The sequence below is a fragment of the Schistocerca americana genome, chromosome 2, assembly GCF_021461395.2.
Source record: "Schistocerca americana isolate TAMUIC-IGC-003095 chromosome 2, iqSchAmer2.1, whole genome shotgun sequence".
NCBI classification, from domain to species: Eukaryota; Metazoa; Arthropoda; class Insecta; order Orthoptera; family Acrididae; genus Schistocerca; species Schistocerca americana.
This window is the reverse complement of record NC_060120.1, coordinates 763,079,253-763,107,131: the sequence shown is the minus strand read 5'-3', so window position 1 is coordinate 763,107,131 and position 27,879 is coordinate 763,079,253. Positions and strand designations below refer to the sequence as shown.

Sequence of the window (27,879 nt, the reverse complement as noted above, 5' to 3'; positions counted from 1 at the left end):
TTAAATGAAAACAAAATGGATTTGCGGGTCTGGGAGCTATCAAATGAATTAAAATACATTCACATAATTACGGAAGGCTAATATACGCTATTAGTTTCAGTTTTTAGTTTATTTCCATTTTTATGACAACCATGCATTAATCGCCTTGTAGAACAATCAAGTTATTTTTGTCGGTTTATTAAAGAAATTTGGTTTTTATTAATCTTTTACGCTGAGGCAGTCAATGTGTTTGAAACAAAGTGTTTAGTTCCACACTATTGGTTAATTTCAACTGCTCACTGCATAAGTGCACATTTCCATCATCTACCATGTATGGCATTATGCCATAATAAAGAATAAAAAATGAGTTAATACATTACTGATACTCCAAGAAAATTTACATCCCGAAACCCACACTTAAAAGCTTAATATCAGGTCAAGGCCTACTTCATTGGGAATCTGGACATACAAATGTGCTAATTAAGTATGAACTTTAAATGTGCTATTTTATGGTTCACGAAATTCCGATGTTCTTGGAGTATCCTCTGATGCCTTTTTTTTCTTTTATGACATAATGTAAGATATTTTAATGTTTTACACGTACGAACATACGGGCTTCCTGTGTCATAGCAGCTGCCAAAGGGCGGTGGCGCCTGTCATCTGGCACTCTCTGATGACTACTGAAAGAAACCTGTTTCTAACAGGTCACGGGAAAATATTGCAAATGATGGTTTGAAAAGTGTTAATTTCAAAGTGAATTTCCTTTTATGCAAGTTGAACTATGTGCGAGAATGTGCAATGAATTTCGTAAATCAGAGCATTTGATGATGAGCCATTTAGAAGTATTTCGAGCGCTGATCATTAGACATTCATGTCGTTATTATGAGCAAATGGATGTAGTGCTCCGGGAAGCTCTCTCTCTCCTCTGCGGTAGCTAATTTATTTGTGGAAAACTTTGAGGACAAGTCACTGGACTCTGCTAAAAATTTTACTGGCACATTTGTGTGATATATCCAGTGTAACACGCGCAAAAAATATCAACATTGTGTGTGAAAGCTTAGCTTCTCTTGCAGCTTATTAACCTTAGAGACCAGTATTATATGTGAAAGCTTTGCTTTTCTTGTAGCAACACTATGTATATTAATTTAAAACATTAACTTTTCCTGTTGGTGTATCTGCGCTACTTAACAGTGATGTTGCTATTAGCTGATTACATCACGTGTCATGTCGCCTGAATATCCACTGTCATCGGCGTGTAGGAACGCGTGACATGAGCTATGACTGACGTACAAAAGCGCATCGCAATCTCAGTTACAATGGTTCAGAAAGTAACATGCGGTATTTGGTGGAATTCGAGTTTATACTTTCGTAATATGAAAATATACAGCGTGTATGTTGCTACACATCAAAAATTTTTCCAAAAGGAGTTTTCTTCCCTGAGTTTAGTTTTCTAAAGTGCCGGGAAATTTTATGCCCGTGTATGAAAACATAACCATTCAGAGGATTGATAAGTTTTACAGTTCTGATGGAAAATATACTGTCACTTAATAACACGGAAAAAGTGTGTTTCCATCTGGGAGAAAATATATTTTTAACTGGGAAATCCGTGAAAAACCCGGGAATTTTTTTCCTTGTCCGTATATACACCCTGGAAGAGCATTTGACTCACAAGGGAACGTCCCCATCGCACCCCCCTCAGATTTAGTTATAAGTTGGCACAGTGGATAGGCCTTGATAAACTGTACACAGATCAATTGAGAAAACAGGAAGAAGTTGTGTGGAACTGTGAAAAAATAAGCAAAATATACAAACTGAGTAGTCCATGGGACACATAAGCAACATAATGGACAATATGAGCTTAGGAGCGCCGTGGTCTCGTGGTAGCGTGAGCAGCTGCAGAACAAGAAGTCCTTGGTTCAAGTCTTCCCTCGACTGAAAATTTTACTTTCTTTATTTTTGCATAGTTATTATCTGTCCGTTCGTTCATTGACATCTCTGTTCACTGTAATAAGTTTAGTGTCTGTGTTTTGCAACCGCATCGCAAAACCGTGCGATTAGTAGACGAAAGGACGTGCATCTCCAATGGGAACAGAAAACATTTGATCGCAAGGTCATAGGTCAACCGATTCCTCCACAAGAAAACACATCTGATATATTCTATATGACACTGGTAACGGCATGTGCGTCACATGACAGGAATATGTTGTCGACCCACCTAACTTGTACACTTGGCGAATGGGTAAAAAGATTCTTCTACCTTGCCCGATTTAGGTTTTCTTGTGGATGTGATAATCACTCCCAAAAAAGTGATGAAAACATAAGAGTTTGTCACATAAACTGAAAATAAAAAATTAAACTTTTCACTCGATAGAAGATTTGAACCAAGGACCTTTCGTTCCGCAGCCGCTCACGTTACCACGAGATCACGGAGCTCCTGCGTTCCCAGCGTCCTTAATGTTGCCTATCTTGCATTGAACTATTCAGTTTGTATATTTTGTTTATTTTTTCACAGTTCTACACAAGTTCTTCCTGATTTCGCAATTGATCTGTGTTCAGTTTTTCAAGGCCCATCCACTGTGCCAACTTATAACTAAATCTGAGGGGGGTGCGATGGGGAGGTTCCCTTGTCAGTACTGCTCCTATGCTTGTTGACAAAAGTACAATAATATGAGTATCAAGTGAAATTTGTGACTGGATTGAGGGCTTTTTGTTAGGGAGGACATAGCATGTTATCTTGGATGGAGAATCATCGTCAGATGTAGAAGTAACTTTGGGTGTGCCCCAGGGAAGTGTGTTGGGACAGTTTTTGTTCATGTTGCATATTAATGATGTTGCAGACAATATTAATAGTGAAGTCAGGCTTTTTGCAGATGATACGGTTTTCTATAATGAAGTACTGTGTGAGAAAAGCTGCATATTCAGTCAGATCTGATTAGATTTCAACATGATGCAGAGATTGGAAACTTGCTGTAAATGTTCAGACATGTAAAATTTTTCACTTCACAAAATTAGAAAAGTAGTAAAATATTGCTATATTATCAGCGACTCACTGTTGGAATTGGCTAATTCATACAAATACCGAGGTGTAACACAATGTAGGGATATGAAATGGAATGATCACATAGGTTCAGTCATGGATAAAGGAGGTGGTAGACTACTTTATTGTTAGAATAGCGAGGAAGTGCAATCAGTCTAAAATAAAGATTGCTTACAAATTAGTGTGATCGTTTCTAGAACATTGCTAAAGTGTGTGGGACATGTACCAGAGAGCCGCACGGTCTGAGGTGCTTTGTCACGGTCCGTACGGCTTCTCCCATCAAGTTCAAGTCCTCCCTCGGGCATGGGTGTGTGTGTTATCCATAGCAGAAGTTAGTTTAAGTTCGATTAAGTAGTGTGTAGGCTTAGGGACTGATGACCTCAGCAGTTTGGTCCCATAAAACCTTACCACCACCTGTACCAGATATGAAAAACAGGGGGTATTGAACATATTCAGAGGAGGGCAGCATGAATGATAACAGGTTTATTTAATCCATGGAAGAGCGTCACAGAGGTACTGAAGGAACTGAACTGGCAGGCTTTTGAAGACAGATGTAAACTATCCCAAGAAGGTCAACTAACAAGTTTCAGGAACTGGTTTTAAATGATTACTCTAGGGGTATACTACAGCCCCCTACATATCACTCATATAGAGATCATGAGGATAAGATTAGAATAATTACTGAATACACAGAGGCATTCAATCAATCATGCTTCCTGTGAATAGAACAAGGAGAAACCCTAATATTTGATACAGTGGGACGTACCCTCTGCCGTGCAGCTCATTATGGTTTGCAGAGTATAGATGTAGATACATGCAGCTGTCTGGTGTGCAAATTATGGCTGTAGATGTAGATACTCTCAATTATGGCTGTAGATCTAGATATTCTCCGAACACTACTTGCTTACTGCATTTTATTTGTTTCTGATATGTCATTCTTTAATGTGTCTCAATGCACCAAACCATTTTGAACTGCTGACAGGTGCTGTGTGACAAATGTTAGTTTCATTCAGTGGTGACATGGGAAGAACTGTATAGACAGTGATTACTGTTTCTCCGTAAATAGTTATTAGGACAGTGAATACTGTGATTATCTGGAATGATTACAGCATATGTTATAAGGAGTCCTTTGAGAATGTATAGGCAATTTGTTTTTGTATATATCCAGTATTACACTGTAATTGTTTCCCAGTTAAAAATATATTTTCTCCCAGATGAAAACACACTTTTTCCGTGTTATTAAGTGACAGTATATTTTCCATCAGAACTGTAAAACTTATTAATCCTCTGAATGGTTATGTTTTCATAAACGGGCGTAGAATTTCCCGGCACATTAGAAAACTAAACTCAGGGAAGAAAACTCCTTTTGGAAAATTTTTTGATGTGTAGCAACATACACGCTGTATATTTTTTAAAATACTAGTGTATGTTACTTTATGTGCTAGGTAATTAATGTATTTTATACTTTGTAGATATCATGGGTTTTATGTAAATTGCTTATTGCAAAAAGTGAGTGAGAATGTAGAGAAAAATCTGATTGGACAACTGCTCTTTCAGGTTTGGAAAGCAATATGAACTACCACTACTTATTCAAAGTATAATAATGAACATAACCATGCTCGCAATGGTTCATCTTTGTGTCAATATCAGGAACAAGAATCAGATAATCCGCAGTAAGGACAAGGTGTTTTCAGGTATGGTCATACAATTTTACTCTTGACACAGTTCTTTCTGCCTGTGCAATATGCATTTTTTTAAAGACTAATAATATTGATGTATGTGAAAGGTATTGCAGGTTCTTTGGAATTTCAGTCGGTAATATTTTTTCCTGGAACACACTACTGTTACTGAGGAAAAATGTTCTGTGATCAGTTTTTCCCCCTGCAGTAGACTTCCAGTTTTTCCCCCTGCAGTAGACTTCTCTTCATATTGAATATAATACTTGTACAGAATTTCATCGATAAAACATAGGTTGGTTCTAAAAGGTGGACACAATGTCGTGTGACTATACTTTAAAGTGTAAATTGACTTTAAACTGGATATCTTGAAGCTTTCAGATGTGACCACTAGAGTTCTAATGAAGTTCCAAAGTACCATTGTTCATTGAGATTCATGAATGACATGCGTCTAAATGTGGAAGAAGGTAACTTTTTGCCACTTTTAGTGAATGGGTGATGTTCCACAGAAATAGATGCAATGAATGTATTTGGGGAGTGCAAAATTCTGTATTATGAAAGACACTCCCCAGAAGTGAATGTGTTTTCTGTTATATCACCAACAGTTCCCTGAATCTTTTTTGCGAGAAAGTGATAGCTACAAAATGTATTTTGCAATGCTACAGATTATGCTCCTTTCTTGAAATGATGATGATGATTTGCGATATTTCATTTGTCAACAGGATGTGTATCCAGCCATTTGGCACAGAGATATTTGACAGTTCCTGATAAACCTGTCTGTCAACATTAAACTGGTCATATGTGGGAAACAGGCTTGCAGTTATTCTTCTTGGGTTTGTTGCTGGATCATATTGTGTAAATACCACAATATTTCATCGGTGCAACTGCTAGTCATCTTCAGGTGGTGGTAGTTGCTGCTGTCACTACTCCAAGACGTGACTGATAATATCGCACAGTGGCATCGAAATTTAGTGCCGCCTGCTGGGAGCTGCAGAAAGGTCTTCTATATGTTTGCTGTGGATACTGACTGTGCCGCTAGATGCTTCTGTGGTTAAAAGCTGAACTAAATCCCAGCAGTGCATTGCATTGACTCATGAATTGGAAGTTCTTGTTTTCTTTGTTTTGATTTAATGGCTGCCAGTGCTGGATTCCAGGGAGCACTTAATTGAAAACCTGCATCCCTGTTAAGATTGTCCACCATATAGATATGAATGGCTCCCTTAGTAACAAAATCCCAGAAAGATGTTGCTGGGGATAAAATTTCAGTATTTTCGTAAAATGTGTGAATCCACAGGTCCAGGCAATGCTCCGCTGATGTTCGATGCAATGTTCTTGTACAGTTTAGAGTGTCTGCCCAATATAAGATTTTCCATATCAGTATGGGATCTTATACATGCCACATTTCCTAAGGCCAAAGTTGTCTTTGACTGAGCACAATAAATTCTTCAGTTTTGTTGGTGGCCAAAAAACACACTTGATGTCATGCCTTTTGAGGATTCTTTCTATTCTTGAAGACATGCCACCAAAGTAGGATAAGAACAGCATTGCAGTGGGTGCCTGTGCATCTGACTTTACATCCGTGCTTTGAAATTGCTTGGAACAGAATGTGTGGCATATCTATTGAAGTAGCTGTTCTGTTGGAATGCCATTCTTAAGTGTTGTAGCTCACCAGGTAGACTATCGACATCTGAGACCATGTGTGCTCAATGCATCAAAGAACGTAAGATGCTACTGCATTTTGCAGGGTGATGACAACTTGTGGTCTGCAACTAAAGCTCTGTGTGAGTTGGTTTGCAATAGACACTATTTCCCAGTGCACCATTGGCTTATTTTCTGATCATGACATCCAGGTATCATAAAATGCTATCTTTTCCCACTTATGTTGTGAACTGTATATTCAAATGGAATGAGTTCAGATGCTGGAGAAACACAGGTAATGTTTCTGTTCAATGGGGCCACCCTGCAAATGTATCATCTACATATCACGAGTATCAGGAAGGTTTGAGACTTTATGTCAAGGTATTTGAATGTGAGCTACATCATTTGCACACTGTTTATAGTTCATGAAATCTTAAAGTATGACATTACCATGAATTTCCCTGTGTAATATAATTTCAGTCCTAAGTGCAGAATAAGTTGTTGAGTCCACTTGTGCAACTACCCAACTGAAGTTGTAAGTTAGGAGTATCAGTTGTTGTCTCCACCAAGACTGCCTTATTTTTGTACTCTAAAGACAGTTGTTGAACAGTGGAGGAATTATGTTATTGTCAGAAAGTACAGTAGATGGCTTTATAACACATTTCGTTTTAGTTATTCTTTCATGAAAGATCTTTGGATGATTTTGCACTGTCATTGTTGGGTAAAGTTCATTAGTTAGAACAAAGAGTTGACATCTACAATGACTAATGAGAGCAGACAAAGATTTTGGAGTCCGTGGTAGAAAGCAACTTGATCTTACAATTTCTACATCGAATATTTCAGCAAGGATACGTGGAAAAAAGTGAGTTTTACACAGTGGGATCTTTTTAACTTTTTGATTAGTGACTTTCCTTATTCATTTGACCTTAAGTACATTTCAGCAGCAAAGTTAATATATAAGATCCATATTGTTGTGTTTATATTTTGCACAGTAGTTTGGCAGCAGTCAAGGTGAAATACCGTTGGCATTAAACTGACTACATGACAACTGGTTCTGAGTGGAGATAAGCAGACAGACATATTTCTAATGAGGACTAGTCTTTTACGTTGCAGCACAATCTTGGGGTGTGCTTTGTTTGAGAAAAATTTGAGTCGGAAGTCTTTCACAGCTACTGCAGAACTGAAACTCCGTAGGTCGTAACTTAGTCAGAAAAAATTCTTCTGGTTTCATACTTCTCATTGCCTGCCCAAATCCAGTCTTAAAAAGTGCTGCCAAGAAGCACTGCTGACCCATATGAAATATTAAACAACATACTGTGCTTTTAAGGGAAGTTTAACCCACAAAAATCTGAAGACAACCTGCCTTGGAACCTAGTGGTAGCATAAGTAAAACTTTATGGCCTAAGAAATAACATACATATCATTGTTACTGAATAATGGTTCACCATTAGCAGAATATTTTTCATCTTAACTTGACATTGTTTCAAGCAGTTGAAATATCAGCATGCACAAATGGTTTTATGAGTAAGAAACTAAGACCAAGATTCTACAGAATAACAAGACACTTGGGTTCTTACGATACTTTGTTTCTTAAGATCTAATGACTCTGTCTTCCAAAATACTATTCCAACTCTTATGGCCCAAAATAATTACTTTCTTGCGTATGTTGAATCGTAGAACACTTATATACTTGAGTAACTTATTGATTATTGTCATGATTTGTAACAAGTAAAGATTAAAGATATTCGTTGATAGTGGGTAAGCCATTAAAATTTGTTTCTAATTTTCTTAGATAGCTGAAGTTAACAATTTTGAAAGTGGACATCAAAAAATGTTAAGGCTCTAAATCATCTATGCTTCAAGGTAAAGTAAGAGGGAATGGTTGTTGATTAAAAATGATTATTCAGTAGATCCTTCGATTAATGATGGATATGGTTGGGATCTGCACTAAATAGCTTTTTGTTCGGGGTTGTGGTCTATACATACCTTTACTGCATTTAACATATTAGAGGACAATGTTTTTCCCAAATCTGTCATTCGGAAAATACAGGCTTGTGTTGTATTCTCAGGTTAAACTGTTGCTGCCGAGATTAATATTTTTATGTTGTTTAATAGAGTGTTAGAGTGTACAGGGATTGTCCATCATTTGAAGATGAAACTTTGAATATTGAGGTCACATGCAGATTTATTTTGAAGAATTCAGGAAGGCAGCCCTGGGCAAACTATAATCGCATTCGAAGAGGTTTGAAATTTCCCTATATGCTGAAGCGCATGATACAGTGTTGACATTTCTTGAACAATCATGTGACATTTGACTCGTTTCATGCTGGTGCAAGGGATACATGAGAAACTATGAATTAGCCACTACAACAGTCTATTGCTCTGCTTAAAATTTGACAATTTTGTGAAACACAGGAGCAAAAAGTACTAAATTCTATCATCTTAGCCGGCCGCGGTGGTCTAGCGGTTATAGGTGCTCAGTCTGGAACCGCGCGACTGCTACGGTCGCAGGTTCGAATCCTGCCTCAGGCATGGATGTGTGTGATGTCCTTAGGTTAGTTAGGTTTAAGTAGTTCTAAGTTCTAGGGGACTGATGACCACAGATGTTAAGTCCCATAGTGCTCAGAGCCATTTGAACCATTTTTTTCTATCAGCTTAGGAATTGTTCTTGTATTTGATCAGGTTTACAATAAAAGTTCTCGTACATGTGTGGATACTGTGTACAAACATTAATGTTGCTTTTTAGGTAAAGGTAACATTAAAAATTGGAAATGTCGTCCTTCAAAAACATTACTTGATTCTGAACCCAGAGTAATATCCTACTTGATTATGAGAGACTGTAATGATTTACTAAGTGGTTTGCAAATGAGAAATTCGGTTGATGTTCGGATATTAGAATACCGGGTAAAAACATTACCAGCTTTTAATCAGCTTTTAAACATGATGGTGACATTCAAATAAAACAGGAAGAAAAATTTATCAACAATGAAATGCCAACAAATGAAACCACTCAAATTAAACTGACTGTAATTGTTTTGAGAATAAGTTAAAGCAGCAATATCCAGTTGTGGAGATAGTACCAACAGTTGTCGTCGTCACATATGACTTCCACCCTAGAAGATATTGCAGTCAGTTTCGCAGTTGTTCAAACACAGCACTATGGAAGGGTTGGAGGGGAACAGTGATACCAACTTCGCAGAGAACTAGATAAGTGCGGGGGGGGGGGGGGGGGGGGGAGGTGTAGTGGGCAGGCAGCAAAGTACGTCATGTTGCCAACTATAGGTCCACATTTAAACTGCAGTTTGTAGTCAGAATTGAATTGACTTTAAAACTGGACAAAAACAGTATTCATTTCCCCCTATGAATCATGGACCTGGTGGGGAGGCTTGTGTGCCTCAGTGATACAGATAGCCATACTGTAGGTGCAACCACAATGGAGGGATATCTGTTGAGAGGCCAGACAAACATGTGGCTCCTGAAGAGGGGCAGCAACCTCTTCAGTAGTTGCAGGGCAACAGTCTGGATGACTGACCGACCTGGTGTTGTAACATTAACCAAAATGGTCTTGCTGTGCTGGTACTGTGAAAGGTTGAAAGCAAGGGGAAACTACAGCCGTAATTTTTCCCCAGAGCATGCAGCTTTACTGTGTGATTAAATGATGATGGCGCCATCTTGGGTAAAACATTCTGGAGGTAAAATATTCCCCCATTCGGGCAGGGACTCCTCAGGAGGGCATTGTTATCAGGAGAAATAAAACTGGTGTTCCATGGATCAAAGTGTGGAATGTCAGATCCCGTAATCAGGTAGGTAGGTAGGTAGGTAGGTAGGTAGGTTACAAAATTTAAAAAGGGAAATGGATAGGTTAATGTTAGATAGAGTGGGAATTAGTGAAGTTGGGTGGCAGGAGGAACAAGACTTTTGATCAGGTGAATACAGGGTTAAAAATACAAAATCAAATAGGGGTAATGCAGGAGTAGGTTTAGTAATGAATAAAAAACTAGGGGCATGGGGAAGCTACTGCGAACAGCATAGCGAATGCATTATTGTACCCAAGATAGACACGAAACCCACTTCTACCACAGTAGTACAAATTTATATGCCAACTAGCACGGCAGACAATGACGAGATTGAAGAAATGTATGATGAGATGAAAGAAATTATTCATATAGTGAAGGGAAACAAAAATTTAATAGTCATGGGGGACTGGGATTCAATAGTAGGAAAAGGAAGAGAAGGAAAAGTTGTAGGTGAATATGGAAAGGGGGGGGGGGTGAGAGTAAGGTATGAAAGAGGAAGCTGCCTGGTAGAATTTTGCACAGAGCATAACTTAATCATAGCTAACACTTGGTTTAAGAATCATGAGAAAAGGTTGTATACGTGAAAGAGGCCTGGAGACACTGGAATGTTTCAGATAATGGTAAGACAGAGATTTAGGAACCCGGTTTTAAATTGTAAGACATCTCCGGTGGCAGATGTGGACTCTGACCACAATCTATTGGTTATGAACTGTCGATTAAAACTGAAGAAACTGCAAAAAGGCGGGAATTTAAGGAGATGGGACCTGGATAAACCGAAAGAACTAGAGGTTGTAGAGAGTTTCAGAGGGAGCATTAGGGAACGATTGGCAAGAACAGGGGAAAGGAATACAGTAGATAAAGAATGGATAGATTGAAGGCAGCAGAAGATCAAGTAGGTAAAAAGACAAAGGCTAGTAGAAACCATTGGGCAACACAAGACATCTAAAGTTTATTTGATGAAAGGAGAAAATATAAAAAATGCGGTAAATGAAGCAGTTGAAAGTGAATACAAACGTCTAAAATTGAGACTGACAGGAAATGAAAAATGACTAAGCAGGAATGGCCAGAGGACAGATGTAAGGATTTAGAAGCATATATCATTAGGGGAAAGATAGATGCCACCTACAGGAAAGTTAAACAGACCTTTCGAGAAAAGAGAAGCAGTAGTGTGAATATCAAGAGCTCAGATGGAAAACCAGTCATAAACGAAGATAGAAAAGCAGAAAGGTGGAAGGAGTAAAAGGAAGATGTACTAAACAGCAATATTATGGAAATGGAATGGAACTTAGATGAAGGTGACATGAGAGAGATGATACTGCATGAAGAATTTGACAGAGCAGTGAAAGACCTAACTTGAAACAAGGGTCTAGGAGTAGACATTTCGTTAGAACTACCAATAGCCTTGGCAGAGCCAGCCATGACAGCAAGATGTATGAGACAGGTGAAATGTGAAATACCCTCAAAATTCAAGAAGAGTGTAATAATTCCTATCCCATAGAAAACAGGTGTCAGCAGGTGTGAAAATTACCGAACTATCAGTTTACTAGGTCATGACTTATAATTTGTACAGAAACCAGATGGCAGTTATACGAATTGAGGGTCATGAAAGAGTGGTGGTGGTGGTGGTTTTGGTTTTGTAGGGTGTTCAACTGCCTGGTCATCAGCGCCCGTACAAAGTCCCAGTTTTTACGAAGTCCCAGTTTTTACGAAGTCCCAGTTTTTACGAAGTCCCAGTTTTTACGAAGTCCCAGTTTTTACGAAGTCCCAGTTTTTACGAAGTCCCAGTTTTTACGAAGTCCCAGTTTTTACGAAGTCCCAGTTTTTACGAAGTCCCAGTTTTTACGAAGTCCCAGTTTTTACGAAGTCCCAGTTTTTACGAAGTCCCAGTTTTTACGAAGTCCCAGTTTTTACGAAGTCCCAGTTTTTACGAAGTCCCAGTTTTTACGAAGTCCCAGTTTTTACGAAGTCCCAGTAAGCCACTGTCACAGATGATGATGATGATGATGATGATGATGAGAGAGACAGTGAAGGACCTGGAAGAGCAGTTGAACAGAATGGACAGAGTATTGAAAGGAGGATATAGGATGAACATCAACCAAAGTAAAATGAGGACAATGGAATGTAGTTGAATTAAATCAGGTGCTGAGGGAATTAGATTAGAAAGTGAGACACTTCAAGTAGTAGGTGAGTTTTGCTATTTGAGGAGCAAAATAACTGATGATGGTCGAAGTAGAGAGGATAGAAAATATAGACTGGCTCAGTCAAAGAAAGCATTTCTGAAGAAGAGAAATTTGTTTACGTTGAGTATGGATTTAAGTGTCAGAAAGTCTTTTGTGAAGGTAATTGCATGGATTGTAGCCATGTATGAAAGTGAAACATGGATGATAAATAGTTAAAACTAGAAGAGACTAGAAGAGAGTAGAAGCTTTCCAAATGTGGTGCTACAGAAGAATACTGAAGTTAAGATCGGTAAATCACGTAACTATTAAGGAGGTACTGAATAGAATTGGGGTGAAGAGGAATCTGTGGCACAACTTGACTAGAAGAAGGGATCAGTTGGTAGGACACATTCCGAGGCATCAAGGGATCACCAATTTAGTATTGGAGGGCAGTGTGGAGGGTCAAAATCGTAGAGGAAGACCAAGAGATGAATACGCTAAGCAGATTCAGAAGGATGTGGCTTACAGTAATTACTTGGAGATGAAGCATCTTGCACAGGATAGAGTAGCATGAAGGGCTGCATTAAACCAGTCTCCAGACTGAAGACCACAACAACAACACTATTCATTTCTGCATGGGACGGTAAAAATCAAGGTAGGACTCAGTGACATGTTTCGTGCTGCAGCGTTTTGACGCTCACCGTAACTATGATGGGAAAGAAAGAGGGTGCGTTAGCTGCTAATTCTGCGCTGCCAATGAGAGAGGGTCGGGCAGAAGATATGTTTTCGAAGCAAGTGATGACATTGTAACATTCTCACATCAGTATTGAAGCGAAAACCGATATGTATTCAGATAAAAACAGCTGTGTTCTGCGGTCCCATGGTAACCACAATGTCAGAAATCATAACATATCTGTGAGAAACAGCCAAATATTTGTTCCGATGTAGATAAGAATTTCCCAGCTGTACCATTAGGAGGATGATGATGATGATGATGATAATGATAAACAGGAGAAGAATTAAAAATAGTGACAAGATAGACAAGAGGGTCAGTAAGCAAAAAATGTAAAAAAGAAAAAGTCTGCTAATTAATGTAAACCATTTATCAAAATGAAGACAACCAATAAATGGCATAAATTTAGTATAGTTATAATGCGAACTTTTAGGTGGATACTTTGTGAGTAAAACAGTTTGTAATTTTTTTAGTCTGAATATGTTAAAAAATTTTTTTTATAAAGGAGCCTCATGAAAAAAATGGGGGTCATCGTACAATGAGGGTCGTCTCATACTCGCATAAATGTGGTGCACTGAAACATTAAAAACCAGAAAGAGGGGGGAGAGAGGGTGGCAAGGGGGTTCTAGTGAGAGAGAGTGTCTTTGCGACAGAACTTTCTCAATTTGACGAAGGGGTAAGGAATTGTTCATTGTTTTTTGGAGGAACTACCTTCAAGTTCACGTTTTGTGATTATTTAGGAGACCTGTATCATGATGAATGTGATTGTCTTGTTAATAACAAATCATATATCAGTTGCAGTGTGGAAATGTATTGGAGGAAAAGATGAAATTTAATCCATGTACCTAAATTGAGCTTGTGGTTTATGATTGTTCAAACAGAGAGAAAAGTTTTGTTACAAAATATGCTTTCTGTCTTAAAAGCAGACCGTAACAGCTATGTATAGTCTCCCCTCCTGCCTTCCATATATTTTCCATTTTTTGTAAAATTTTCAGCTCACTGCTGTGCCAGTTGGGCTGTACTATGACTAAATTAAGTTAAGATGTGTGGGTGTCTGTTGGTGGGTTGGAAAAGGAAGTTTAATGCATCACGACAACATTCCCTTTGAAGATATTACAGTGGTGAGGGAAAGCATATTGAAGTTACATTGGATTGTGAAGGAGATCGTATGCAGTGGTGGTCCAATATATTTTTGCAATATGGTGCTGTCTACCATCTGGATGGCTGTTATGAAGTGTTGCCACCAGTTGGATGTGATCTCAAAAATAGAACAAAGCCTTATAATCTTCAAGGACAATGTAGTTCCCCTTGAATTATTGCAGTGATAGTGATCGATGTGTGGTTATTATTACATATTAAAATCAGTTTCTTTCTGTAGGATATGGTATGGAAAAAAGGATATTTTTAGTTTTTTTGTTGTTAAGCAGTTCTAAGATTGAAATCCATGGTATAGGAACATTATGGAGGAGACCACCAAGTACAGGTGTTGTTTATAACCTAAACTGTCTCCAACAATGACAAGTTAGTGATTGAATTATTCCTGTTTGCATTCATTTGAAGTATTTTTAATACGATCAGTGTGAGTGTAACCTTTCCATTGCTAAGCAAGTCACTTACTTTTCACATTGCTCTTATTGATGCGCGCATTCTAAATACACTGCAAAGTTTTGTAGTTTAGGACAAAAGTTAATGGGTAAGGCTGAAAAGAAACAGTCAAGTATATACATTATTCAGCCACTTGTGAATTCTAAGACTTACCCTTTATTGTTCATTTATTTCTTATTAAGGCATAAAAGTTTACTAATATTAGAAGATATCTCAGTTTGTATTTAGTGTGACTGCGTGTGCGATGCAGAGAAGCTATTCTGTCTCTGAAAGTGTATGAACATGTAGTTATCCTTGATTTGTGAATTGTAGTATTCCGTCAAATGCTTAGCCATCCCTCCCTCATAGGGAGTACAGGATGGACCACAGTAACTTAAAATGAATTGCTGGCGGTGCTGTAAAAGGCACGTGTGAAGATACTGGGAAACTGCACTTGCCAACATGACTAAAATACTTTGTGTGAGTGTGTGACATTCCCGGAATGTATCTACCTCTGTTAAGGCTGCAGCATGTGGAAGCAATATAAATGGTCGAATCAAAACACCTTCAGCTGTCTAAATTTCCAGTATTTTATTTGTGCAACTGGTTTCAGCACTACAGTACGCCATCTTCAGACCCAATGACCAACATGTAGGAAGGATCACACCTCTGGTCCAGTCAAAATACGGTCCAGCATTCATTGACTGGTTTCTGCAGATTTCTTCTTAACACCGTGATCCCTTCGATCGTCAGCAAGTGATGATTAAAGGGATCACTTTCTGAGGAACAAACCTGCGGACACCAGTCTTTGAACGCTGTTCCCTATCATGACTGGTCCAGAGGTGGATTCCTTCCTACACGCCGGTCAGGGGGCCTGAAGATGGCATAATGTAGCACTGAAACTGGTTGCACAAATAAAACAACTGGAAATTTAGACAGCTGAAGGTGTTTTGATTTGACACTTTGTATTGAACAACCAAGGTCCCTCAGCCACATGTATAGAAATGGACTTAAGGACAGGAAGCAATTTGTCAGGATTTATTGGACCATTATAGAATAGCAAATGTGGAGTAATCAGATAGTAGTTTCGGGTTTATGGGAAATGTGCATTTATTGGATGATAGTTTTGAACGTATCAAACATTGGAAAATCTAGGATGGAATGTAGGCAGTGTGGTTTCAGTTGCCTGAGACTGCAATCGCTCGCGCGTGCGTGTGTGTGTGTGTGTGTGTGTGTGTGTGTGTGTGTGTGTGTTGTTGACGAAGGCCTTAATGGCCGAAAGCTTTTAACTTGTTGTGCCTATCTGCGATTCAGCATCTCTGCTATAAGGTGAGTTTTGAACTTGTCAGCAGAACATTATGTCCACCGATCTATATAGACCCATCCAGGCGACAGCAGTGTCACCTGGCAAGGAATGACTGCTAGTCAGACACACGCATGGTGCATCTAGTATGAGTGAGTGTGCTATCCATGTGTGGAATGGGGAAGGCATATTTGGCTGAGAGCCGATTGTGAGGGCCCGGAGGCTTGCCATGAGCATTTCGGAAACTGCACGATTTGTCAGGTGTTAGAGGAGTGCTGTGGTGAGCATCTTAAAAACATAGTGAAACCAAGGTGAAACCACGTCCAGACGTCATGGGATTAGGTGGTAATACGGGACAGGCAGCGAACTGTGGCGGAACTAACATCAGACTTTTATGCCGGACAGAGAAAAAGTGTGCGTGAACACACATTGCACCGAACACTCCAAACGATGGCCGTCCACTGCCGATGAACCTTGGAAGTGCCAATGTTAACACCACGACATCGGCAACTACAATTGAAATGGGTATGTGACCATCAGCATTGGACATTGGCACAGTGGCAGAATGTTGCAGGGTCTGATGAATTTTGTTACCATCTTCATCATGCCGGTAGGGCGCAAAACCATTGTCTTCTAGGGGAACAGCTCCTTGACACCTGTACTGTGGAACAGAGACAAGCTGACGGTGGCTCCATTATGCACTGGTGAACATTCACGTGGGCATCCATGTTTCCAGTGGAGCTCATGCAAGGAATCACGATGGCCAAGGGGTATTGTACACTGGTTGCAGACTACATGCATCCCCTCTTGATGATTGTTTCCGGATGGGAGTGGCATTTTTTAACAAGATAATGCACCATGTTCCAATGCCAGGAGCGTAATGGATGGGTTCGAATAACTAAGTGGCAAGTTCAATTCAATTGCTGGTCCCCCAGCTGACCAGATCTGAATCTGATCGAACACATGTGGGACGTTATTGGATGTGGTGTCAGAGCTCATCAACCCCCTCCCCAGAATTTATGGGAGTTAGGTGACTTGTGAGTGCAGATGCAGTGCCAGCTCCCTCCAGTGATCTACCAAGGCTCATTGCTTCCGGGCCATTATGTCTCTCCACAGTTATCTGTGCCAAAGGTGGACGTATTGGCTGTGAGGTAGGTGGTCATAATGTTCTGGCTGCAGAGAGAGAGAGAGTGTGTGTGTGTGTGTGTGTGTGTGTGTGTGTGTGTGTGTGTAGAATTACAGGGAACATAAAGTCTGGTATTTGCAGTAGGAATTATAATGCTTTCTATTAAAGTTAAACAAAAGACCCAAAGAATTATAAACTGAGTTAGTGGCAGCATGATGTAGATGGCACAGTAGTTCTTTACTATGATTTTTTCACTTCTTTCTTGTTTTATCCTGTTAAGTATTGAAGAAATTTATACTTCCAAATGATTACAGATCAGAACCTTCATGTTAACAATTGTTTTTTTACCATGCAGTATTATCACATTGCACAACTGTTTTTGCTACTTCATACTGATACAATGTGTTAGTGATGTATGTTTTTCTCCCCTTTTGTCTGGTTGTGTGTGTGTGAGAGAGAGAGAGAGAGAGAGAGAGAGAGAGTGAGTGTGCTAGCTAGCAAGCCAGCTAGCTGTTTTGTGCTTAAATTATTTCCTCTGACCTCCTATACTTCACTCTTATTTCTTTGAGATTACAATTTACATATGATACTTTTCTTATGCTCATGCATGAATGTTTGTGTGCAAAGCAAATTGTAATGTGCAGTTGTAAAGAAAATTTTTACACATGTCAGTGTTATGGAATGCACAGAATATTTTTATTTCTGTCTCCAGTTTCTGGTATTATCTTCAGCTAAATGATACACTAAACTGTCACAGTTTCTAGGTTCCTTTGATCCTGCTGTCCACTGGAACTTCTGTGTGAACAGTCCCAAGCTTACATTCTGTAAAAATACTGTGAGAACTAATCCTATGCTCTGTTTCATGACAGAAGTGAGCAGCAAGGATGACACAAGTGGAAGGTCTCACAAGAGTAATAAGCAGCGGTTTCCAGTGCACACCTTCCGTGGTATGTGGTGGATAAGCCTCAGCCACCTTTTCTTCTTGTGCTCTATGCTTATAGATTGGTGAAATCGTGTTTCTGGGTTTCTCAGTCTGCACCTTATTTTCCTTCTCTTTGTGATTAGCTTGGACTGGTGAATGACCTGGCTTGTTTCCAGTTTCTTATCTGCAATTGCTTGCCTGTCCCCTTTGCCATGTGCCTTGTAAAATTGCTAACGTCTTAAGTCAACGTAAGTATAATGTGTATTTCTAACTTAAATATCAGTTACAGTAATTTAGTACATCTCAGGTTTTAGAATGCTGAAAGTAGCAGGGAATAAATAGTTTTTTTGCTCAACTCGCCACGTCCCAGAAAAGGGATTATATACTCCTAGCTGCATGTGAAAAGCAAGGAGGGCAGATCTGTCTATTGTAATTTTTTTCATGTTTCTGAGCACTTCACATTAACAATAATCACCTTTTTATTACTATCAACCATATAATATATACACTAAATTATCTCTGAAAGGCAATTTGGGAACATTCTGACAAGACAGATAATGTAAAATATCTAATTATCACTTTTTGAAACAGGAATTACTGAACAAAATGACATAATAGAAGAAAATAGGAGTTTGTTCCAACTTTTGGAATTTTTAAATGTGTTCACTCACTAATAGAATAGGAAAGGTACCAGATATATTTCAAAGTGCAATGTTGACAAAGCTAGCAAAAAAAAAATTCTGCAGAACCAAAACTTAAGGTACGGAGAGTTTGAATTAATAGAGAAATCAAAAGTAAGCATTTTTTAAATATTTCTAGACTTCTCTTACCTCCTGCCTTAAACTTCTGATGGCTAGAAATTCAGCAGTGGATTCAGTTGTGTTTTGTGTCGAGCCATCCCTGTTGTAATTGTTTTATGTCTAGTCTGGTATTCAAAGTCTCCTCTTGTATCCTAAGTATTACTAATATTAAATTTTGTACTTCCATTTTACCAAAAAAAAACCATATTTAACATATCACATATCAATGTGGAGCATATTTCATTACTTGCATATTTGAAAATTGCAGAAATTAGTGATAAATACAGTACATCACATTCATTAGCAGCAAAGTTTGAGGTGTTACTTAAAGTTGTTTACAAATATACTGCAAGATAGAATGGGAAATAGTCTGAAGTGGAAAGAAAAGCTGTGAGATTAAACACAAACTGAAAATTAAAAACAAAGCATTACAAAAGCATCAAGCTTTACATAGGATGGAATAACCAGAAACAGTATGAATGACAGAATGATTTGTTTTTTTTCCACATTTGAATGCTAAATGTATTTTTGTAAGTTCTTGTCTCCTCAGATAAATTACTCACTTTGTGACCTGCATTTGGGTCACTAAATATGTGGATAGAAGGGTTTTATCACAACTTGTTTAGTTAATTTTTCGGTGTTGACAAGGGCAAATACATACATAAGTATTTTGTATGGTGTTTGCACGTGTGTTGGTATGCGTTTCTTGCACTGTAGTCGTTGTTTTGAGATTACCAGGTACTGTGTGTTCTCAGTCATGTAGAAAATTACACAAACAAGTTAACACATTGTTAGTTTGTGTAACATCATAAAAAAATATATCCGTAAATACTGCACTTGACAATGAAATAAAATCTTGAAACACTTTCGCTCAGGAGAGGAAAAAAAAAAAATGTAACTGGCACTGTATTTAAACTACAAACATTTGCATAACCAGGGTTGCCATAAGGTGTGGAAATCGGGGAATTTCAGACTTGTCAGGGGAATCAGGGGAAAAAAAAAGCTGGAAAAATCTCATTTATGTCTCAGTAGATGAAATGATTTATTTACAGAGATGTCATGCATCGTTGCTATCTGGGCACAGCTGAGTACGTGCACTGCTTCCCAACTCCTTCATTCTTACTGCTTCTCCATTTCCTATCATTCCCCTCAGCTAGCAGTCAGTGCTGCCATCACTTCTTGCCACTAGCCTAACATCAGGCAATGAGAGGCAGGGAGGCATGAAGAGTGGTTTGTTTGGATCTGATTCTCAGAGACTGTTGACGCAGCGGCCAGAGACAGCCGTCGTGTGTGCATGAGTTGTGTCTGAGTGATTGTGTGAATATGTGTGTGCTCTCGTTTTCTGACAAAGACTATGGCCAAAAATTTAGTTGTGAGAGTGCGAATGTCTTTCCTATGTTGCCCGTCTGCAGCTCAGTGATCATGTTTATGGTGAATTGGTACCTATATTCATTAGTATTGATTCAGAGTATTCGTGGTGCAAGTTACTTGTTACATGGATTGATCACTGCAGTCTCATTTCATCAACATGGTGTCTGTGACACATGAATAACTGGCCACACGAGTGGACTTCAGCGATAGACCAAAGCCACGGGCCATTTCTGCATGTATCTCTAATGGATCGGGCCTGCCGATCTGAAGCCCTTTTGTTTCCCACTAACGTGCAGGTCCTGCCAGTTGGATCCAGTCTCACCAATCTGCCTGCAAGCTGGGTCTATTTGTGTGTGGTGTAATGCACCAGATTTTTGTGGTTTATCCATGAACCCAGGACTGTGGAGTTCCTTGGAAGGCCAGAGGCCACGGGCGTGGACGTAAGGAATTGTGACTTGTCACCACAAGTACATTGTACAATGCAGCATTTTATTTATGGACATTGTATTTATTCTAGAATGTTTAGGCTATTTCAAAGCAGTTCTTGTATTAGAAAGTATAGATGATACGAAGAAAATTGTTGCAGTCACTGGCGGTTTATATGCTATGTACTCATAAAATGATATTTGTTCAGGTGATGCCACATTGGGGGACTTGCGTGTCTGAGATCATGAAATGATGATGATGACGATAACACTTGGTCCATAAGTGGAGAAAATCTCCAACCTGCCCATTGCGCTGTAGGCAAACACATTACCACTCAGCTAAGCAGGCGGACACACGATACCTGTAAAATAATAGATATAACAATGTGGGTAATAACTGGAAATAACATTATGGGCATAGGAAATCGGACAGGAGCGATAAAGAAGTCATGAACAGCAGGGAAACTGTAATACTGGGAACGTGAAAGTGGGGTTATACTGTACTACTGAAAACTGCAGTTAGGTTGGGATTTTATTAGTTGTTTCATGAAAGTATACCTGTAGTATAAAAACTTAGTCTGCCTCCATATCCAAGAGGTAGCACATCTGAGTTGCATGTCGAGGACCCAGATTCAATTCCTTTGCTGTCATGGGCTTTCCTTCCTTGGTGGGAGTACTGGAACAGGGTGAATTCAACTTCATGATGCAAATTGAAGAGTTACTGGGATGAGAAGTAATGGCTCCAAGATCTGAAAAGCCGATAATGGCCGGGAGAATGGTGTGCTAATCCCATGCCCCTACATACTGCATCTACAGTGCCACTTGGTGGAGGTTGACATGGTGGCAGGTCAAGGTTGCATGGCATTCAGGGCCTGATCTTGTAGTTTAGTTTAGTTTTTCTATGACAAACTCTCACAGAACAGTGGACTTCCTGACGCATCATGAAAGATTGAGTAATGGAAGAGAAACACAAAATTCTAACTTGACTTTAAAACATACAATAATATTTAAGAAAAGATCTATTTCGGCAATTGTGTTCACCTGAAGAAGCTTGTGTGTATCATCAGGGACCATTTCTTGCAGAAAACAGTAAGTTTGTACCAGCAGGTTCTACACCATTTTGTTGCTGTCTTCTCTCTGTGCACTTTCACTGCTTTCTGTGCACTTTTGCTGCTGTCTTCATACATTTCCTGCCACCATTATCTTCTTCTGTTGTTTTTCTTCATATTTATGCCACACAAATTCTGATAATATTTCACGAACTAGGCAGGTATTACACTGCCACAACCACCACCTCCACCTCCTTCACTTGCTATTACCATCCTATACCCATGTGTAATAGAGCTGCTGTGAATTCTGATATGTTTACATTTTTTTGTGTGTGAGATGCACAGCGAAAGTTTAAAATTCTAAATTTAAAAGAAATTTCTTAAGTCCTGATATTTTAACTCTGTTCAGTCTCAACAATTGTTTTGTGCTACTGGAAGAATTTACAGATTTCATGCTAAATATCTCAGGAGCTGCTGGAGACTGGTTGGGAGCTGTCCCACTTCTGTGATCAAGTTTCATAACGTTAAGATCAACTCCTTAGCTATAATTTTGCTGGTATTGAAACTACCTTAGTACGCATGCAATAGCCTTAAACTAGAAACAGTGCCAGAAATTTCCCCAAAATGCACCTAAATGTTGAATGTACAAATTTTCAATCCATCTTGTATTTACTGACATTACGGAAAGATGTAAAACTGAAGTGTTGAAATTATGCCAGTGATAAATAATCCATGTAAGATAGCAACCTTATTAAATAAGTTTGTGTAGTTCTCCAAATGTATTTTCTTTCCTTGCATTTGTTAATTTTTGTGTGTTAAAACTTCATTTCAGGATAATAGAATAAGGTTTGTGCAGTCACTGAGAAGGAAATGACTGACCTTTTTTTTCCGTTTGTGTTATAGTTCATTCACCGAGTAGAAAATGATTGATTTTTCTTCAATTGTGTTATAGTTTCTTCTTCAGTTCACAAAATAGGCAAAATTCCTGCTCTGGTTTCACTCTGAGTGCTGTTTCCACCTTTCAGAGGTTTTCCAACATCTCTTTATTCTCTAGGTTTGTATTCCTGTAGTAGTTAGGTTTTATTCTCATATCAGTTTTGGTTCTTTCAATTTCTTCCTATGTTATCATATTTTTGTAACAGTTTCAATAAGTATAATTCTGTTTGTATCTCAAGGGTACTGATCATTTGACTTTTTCCAGGATTCTCCTTTCTGGTCTTTGGATTTTATTTAAATCCTTCTTTTAAGGGACACACATCACTTTCCCATATGTCAGTGTTAGTACCACTGTTATTTTATAAATTTTTGTTCTTGTGCCTTTTTTCATCTTTCTGCTGGTGGTGCCACCTATATGATCGGAATGTTCTTTTGTTTTTACATCTGTTTCATTGTCATAAATTATGTCAAATTGCTGAACAAAATAAATGTGACATTTGTGCAATTGGCGTGTCTTCGATCACTTTAATATTTACCTTAAGAAACCATCATTTGGAGTTTTGAAACTGATATTGCTAGTATTGCTAGGATGTACTCTTTTTTTCAGTTTAATCTAATTTGTCCATAGTGAGTTGGGAGTGATGATTAAATAATGATAATTATCTACATAGCTGCTTTACGTTACAGTTGATGTTCACATTTTGTAAAATATTTTTTTATAGATATTAGTGCTGTAGATCTGAAGTTAGTTTCACATCATGTGTTAAAGTGGTGTCCTTTCTAGGAAATTGTTGCTAAGTCTGTGTAGTGGGTAGGTGGAACCAGCTATTTATCCTTATAAACTTTGATGACAGTATTTTTATGTATCTTCGAAGTGTCTGCAGTTCTTGTGACTACCTTTGTTAGGGGCAATAGTGTTACACGATTCTCTCTCTCTCTCTCTCTCTCTCTCTCCCTCCCTCCCTCCCCCTCCCTCCCCCCTTTTCGAAATACTCCCTCATGGAGTACATAAGCTCACATGTCTGACAACGTAAGACATGAGCAGATTGTTGAACTTTCTGAAACATTCTGTTGTGCAAAATAAATTGGCTGCACAGCGAAACAAAGCCCACAACAAGACGGACCACAGCTGTTTGCTTTACTGGTTGTGAGCATTGTCTGCAATTGGCTGCAGTAGCCACTACCTGCAATAGCAGAGAAATTTTACAATGGTGAACAGAACAGGAGGAGCGGCAATTACATTCTGTGATTCGGCGTTGCTATAGTAGCAGCACTGTGAACAGTTAGACATCAGTCGCTTCATTATTCTGATTTGGGTGTAGAACGAGAACTTTCACAAGTAGCCAACAAGTGAAAGTATAGGATTTTCACATATTACTGTCCTGCTGTATGTTACCATTACTGCACATTCTCCATGTGAAAAATTTATTTTACGGTGGGTCATCTGTATTGATTAGAAATCCAATTTGAAAGTGCTGCTGGATAGTGTTGATCTCATAGTCTGTGTATGCTACCTTCATACATTTTTACTATTTTGTCACACGTTTGTTTCACAAATGTATCCAGTAAGCCAAAAAAAGTCACCATGTCTCATTTATGTTTTTTCATCAGTTGTGTTATCAAGAATTAAATATCCTTGATTAACTGTGACATGAAGACCTTTGGGAGATTTGTGACTATTTTAATCACCCAAAGTAATCTTGTATTTGTATTGTAATATATATTATTACCACCTTATAATGAATTTTGATGTGCACTATCTTCAGATCACTGACACATAACTAAGAGTATCTTGTCTACATGCACTTGCTACAAAACATAAATTTTGACACCTATAGACAACATTGTGCATGTTAAATGGGTTATGCTACAATGATTGTAGAATACAAACGATTTCGGAAGTTTTGTGGGTTGTACCTCTGAGAACAATTGCATAATTTATTTATACCTCATTGTATGTCATGTTACAATTAGTTAGCAATGAAAACTGTAAGGAAAGTGATACTTTTATTGTATAATAGTAGTGCACATTACTTCTGCTAAGCATAAAATGGCTGAGTTTGTTATTAATTATTCCTGAAGTTTTTTTGGTGAGTAAGAATGCTTTGCCCTTGTATAAAGAGGTGCACTGTGTGGTACTCTACCCTCCACCTTACACATTTTTCAGGGGGAGGATACCTGTCTGTTTTCAAGTGTTTGAAATATCAGGGAGAAGATGTTTTACACACCAGGAAGAAAATAGATGACTTATATGTAACATAATAATGAAATGGCATGTTTGCTCAGGTACAGATCAGATATATATTATTTGGTTTTATGTTTAAATGGCAGTAAATTTTATTTTTATGTTTTTGTAGTTAACTTTTTTAATACCAAAAGCTAAGTTGTACTATCGTTTTTTTGTTTTAAGAAGTTCGATGTTAAAAGATGCTACACGTATTCTGTTCTTGTTCTGAAATGCTTGGTCTTTCTTTGCCATTGTAATACCTGTAATAAAATGTTCCCGTTATCATTTTTGTTGGGCTCGTGTAACAGGATGTGATGTCCGTATTTGTTTAGTAACTGAAGAATTTGTTTTTATTTCTTTTTTAAATATTTGTGCTTGCTTTTATGTTGTGGTATGTGTGTTATAGCTTAAAGTTGGTGCAGTATAGAAGTAAGATATTTTCTTGGATGTCTTTACAGGGAATTCCTTATGATGGATATAAAAGCTGAGTCTGAGATACATTGTTTTCGGACATTTGTATAAACATGGTGGAGATAATAGCTGATCTGATGATGGGGTAGCCTTTATTTAATGTATAATGCTCAGTCTGTACTCATATTCTTAATTGCCTAGACTAAAATGTCAAATATGGACATCATATAATGAATGCAAATCATCTTATCACTATAAGATGCTTTATGAGAGGTCATTTAAAAACTGATTGCACTTACAAGAGGTCTATTTGATCTGCTGTTTCCAGTGTGTGTTATGTTGGTAATATTCGGGTGTCATGCCAGGTGATTATAGATCTATAGAGAATTTCTGTGGCATAATGTGGCCACTTTCATGTGATGTGTCATAACTGACAAGAAGAGTTCCCCAGCAACAGGATCGACTTTTTGAAATGAAGTATATGGTGATGTATGTTAAGGTCCCGGGTATGACGCCATGCAACTGTTCACCCTGCTGGGCCATTGCTTGTGTGTAATTGACGAGAAAATTTTGCATGATATCTCAGTAGCATTAAAAAAGTGGTGTTATTAGATTGATTATGTGGTGTAGTGAAGAGGATAATTATTTCGTATGCAGGGGTGGTTGGGGGTTTGATTCCCGTCAGGTGCAGTACGTATTTTTATTTTTAAATATTTATTGAAATGCTGTTAATTATTTTTATTCAATTAATTGGTTTAAATGTAAATTTTTGTTTCCATTTCTTTGTCACATCATTTTAATCACCATAAGAACTTTTTAATTTGTTTCATTTTTTCTTTACATAATTCTTTTCCAATGGGAATTTTTGTGAATATGAATTTGATTACATTTATCTATTATTATTTTCAATTGTTTGAAAATTCCAATCTATCAGTTAAAAAACAAAAGATGAAATAATCTATTTACATTGACTGGAGTGATGTGAAAAATGTAGTTTTTGTTACCTGATGGGCAATTTTTTTCTGCACGGTAATCATCAGACGTTTTAAACATAACCTAAATACCTGCTGCACTTTGGACAAAATATCTGTGGACTGTGGACAGAATAACGCAAATAGAAAGATTTAAATGAAAGAAGGGTTTATGAGTAAAATTAAATACAAGCAAAATGAGGAATAATATTATGAACACAACAATGTGGATGAAGAAACGGGATGACAAAAGAAATTAAATCAAAATAAATACATATCTTAAATAAAAACACTGTACAAAGACATGAATTGGAAAAAGACTGATACGAATAAAATCGAGAGCAAATGAAGTTGATATTATGATTAAAATTATGTGACAAGGAAATGGAAATAAAAAAATACATTTAAATTAATTAATTGAATAAAAATGATGATCGGAGTAATTCTGGTTTGGGGTGGGGGGGGGGGGGGGGGAGAAGGAAACCCTCACCTGTGACTAACGAGATTTGAACCCACAACCTCTTATATGTGAATCTAGTATCCTCCATTACACCATACAATCAGACTATGTTTAAAAACTTTTTTAACACTATTATCACACAAAATTACAACTTTTTTTTCATCAGTTAGTCGTAAACTAGGGTCCACCAGGGTGAATGGCTGCAGTGAGCGATACCTGGGATTTTAACCTACATAACCTTAAAGCTGGTTTCAAAAAGTTGGTCCCACTGCGGGGTGCCTCACTTTGTGAGATACACAGCTTTACAGATTTGTTAGAGACTTTTCATGCTGCTCTTGCCCTGTCATCTTTGTCCTGCATTCTGCCACAGCTAGCTGAGATGCACAGTGCTGATAGCGACAATGAGGCAAATAAGACTTCTGGAGTGAAATTTCACTCTACAGCAGAGTTTGTGTAGTTTTCAGACTTCCTACCCTGTTTAAAAACATCTTTACTCATTGTTTACGAATTATTTTGTTCAGTGAGTGCTTCCTATAATGAAATTGCATGAAGAGAAGCTGAAAGATTCTCTGTGTAACCTGTGGTGGTTTTGTTTTATCAGAGAGCATAAATTCGTGTGCACATGTACGTATTATTTTCTCAAATTGTTTGAGAGATGATTAGAGCTTTTCTATAGCTGAAATTTGCCACATCCTCTCAGATACAGTATAGTGTACATAGATTAGGGAATACACAGATACTGATGTAAAACCATTACTGCAACTTTGTTACTGTGTAGGTAATTATTTATGTAAGGACAATGAGGAACAGTGGATATCATTTGAGGAAAGCATACCTGTTTAGGCCATTTTAAAGACTAATATGAGTGAAATTAGTGATAAAGAAATAAGTGGTAGTAGTAGCTATTGATACCAGAAAGTGACACTGGTGGTTTCATTATAGCATAAAAATGGTTCTCACTTAGCATTACTTGGTTATGTAATGAGGGAATCTGACCTACTCGAACAGTTGCCACGCTTTTGTACCAAGTAAGCTGACATTTGCAACTTAAGAGTTACAGGAATGGTGGAAGTATGAGATAAAAAGTCATATAAAAAGTTGCCATTATCTGCAGGAAATGCACGTTACCTGACTAAGCAGTACACTTAACATGTAGTGTTGCAAATAGTTCTGCACATTCAGTGGAATCTTCAGCCCAGTCAACACCAGTCCTGATAATTAACTGCTTAATGTGACAGATGATGAAGAGATTGAAAAAAACACACGATCGATAAA

At 38.0% G+C, this 27,879-nt stretch overlaps 1 protein-coding gene across 3 annotated transcripts in view; it reads left to right on the top strand.

Moving 5' to 3' along the window:
- The window catches only part of LOC124595081 (solute carrier family 66 member 2), a 61,826-nt gene that overhangs the window by 7,047 nt on the left and 26,900 nt on the right, over nucleotides 1-27,879 (top strand). The window contains exons 3-4 of one of the 3 annotated variants that reach the window (XM_047133664.1): nucleotides 4,574-4,710; nucleotides 17,905-17,979. In XM_047133664.1, coding sequence (XP_046989620.1) covers nucleotides 4,574-4,710; nucleotides 17,905-17,979 — 212 coding nt within the window. Of the gene's footprint in view, nucleotides 1-4,573; nucleotides 4,711-17,901; nucleotides 17,980-27,879 lie in introns of all 3 variants that reach the window. The other 2 variants (XM_047133663.1, XM_047133665.1) reach the window with 2 other exon arrangements.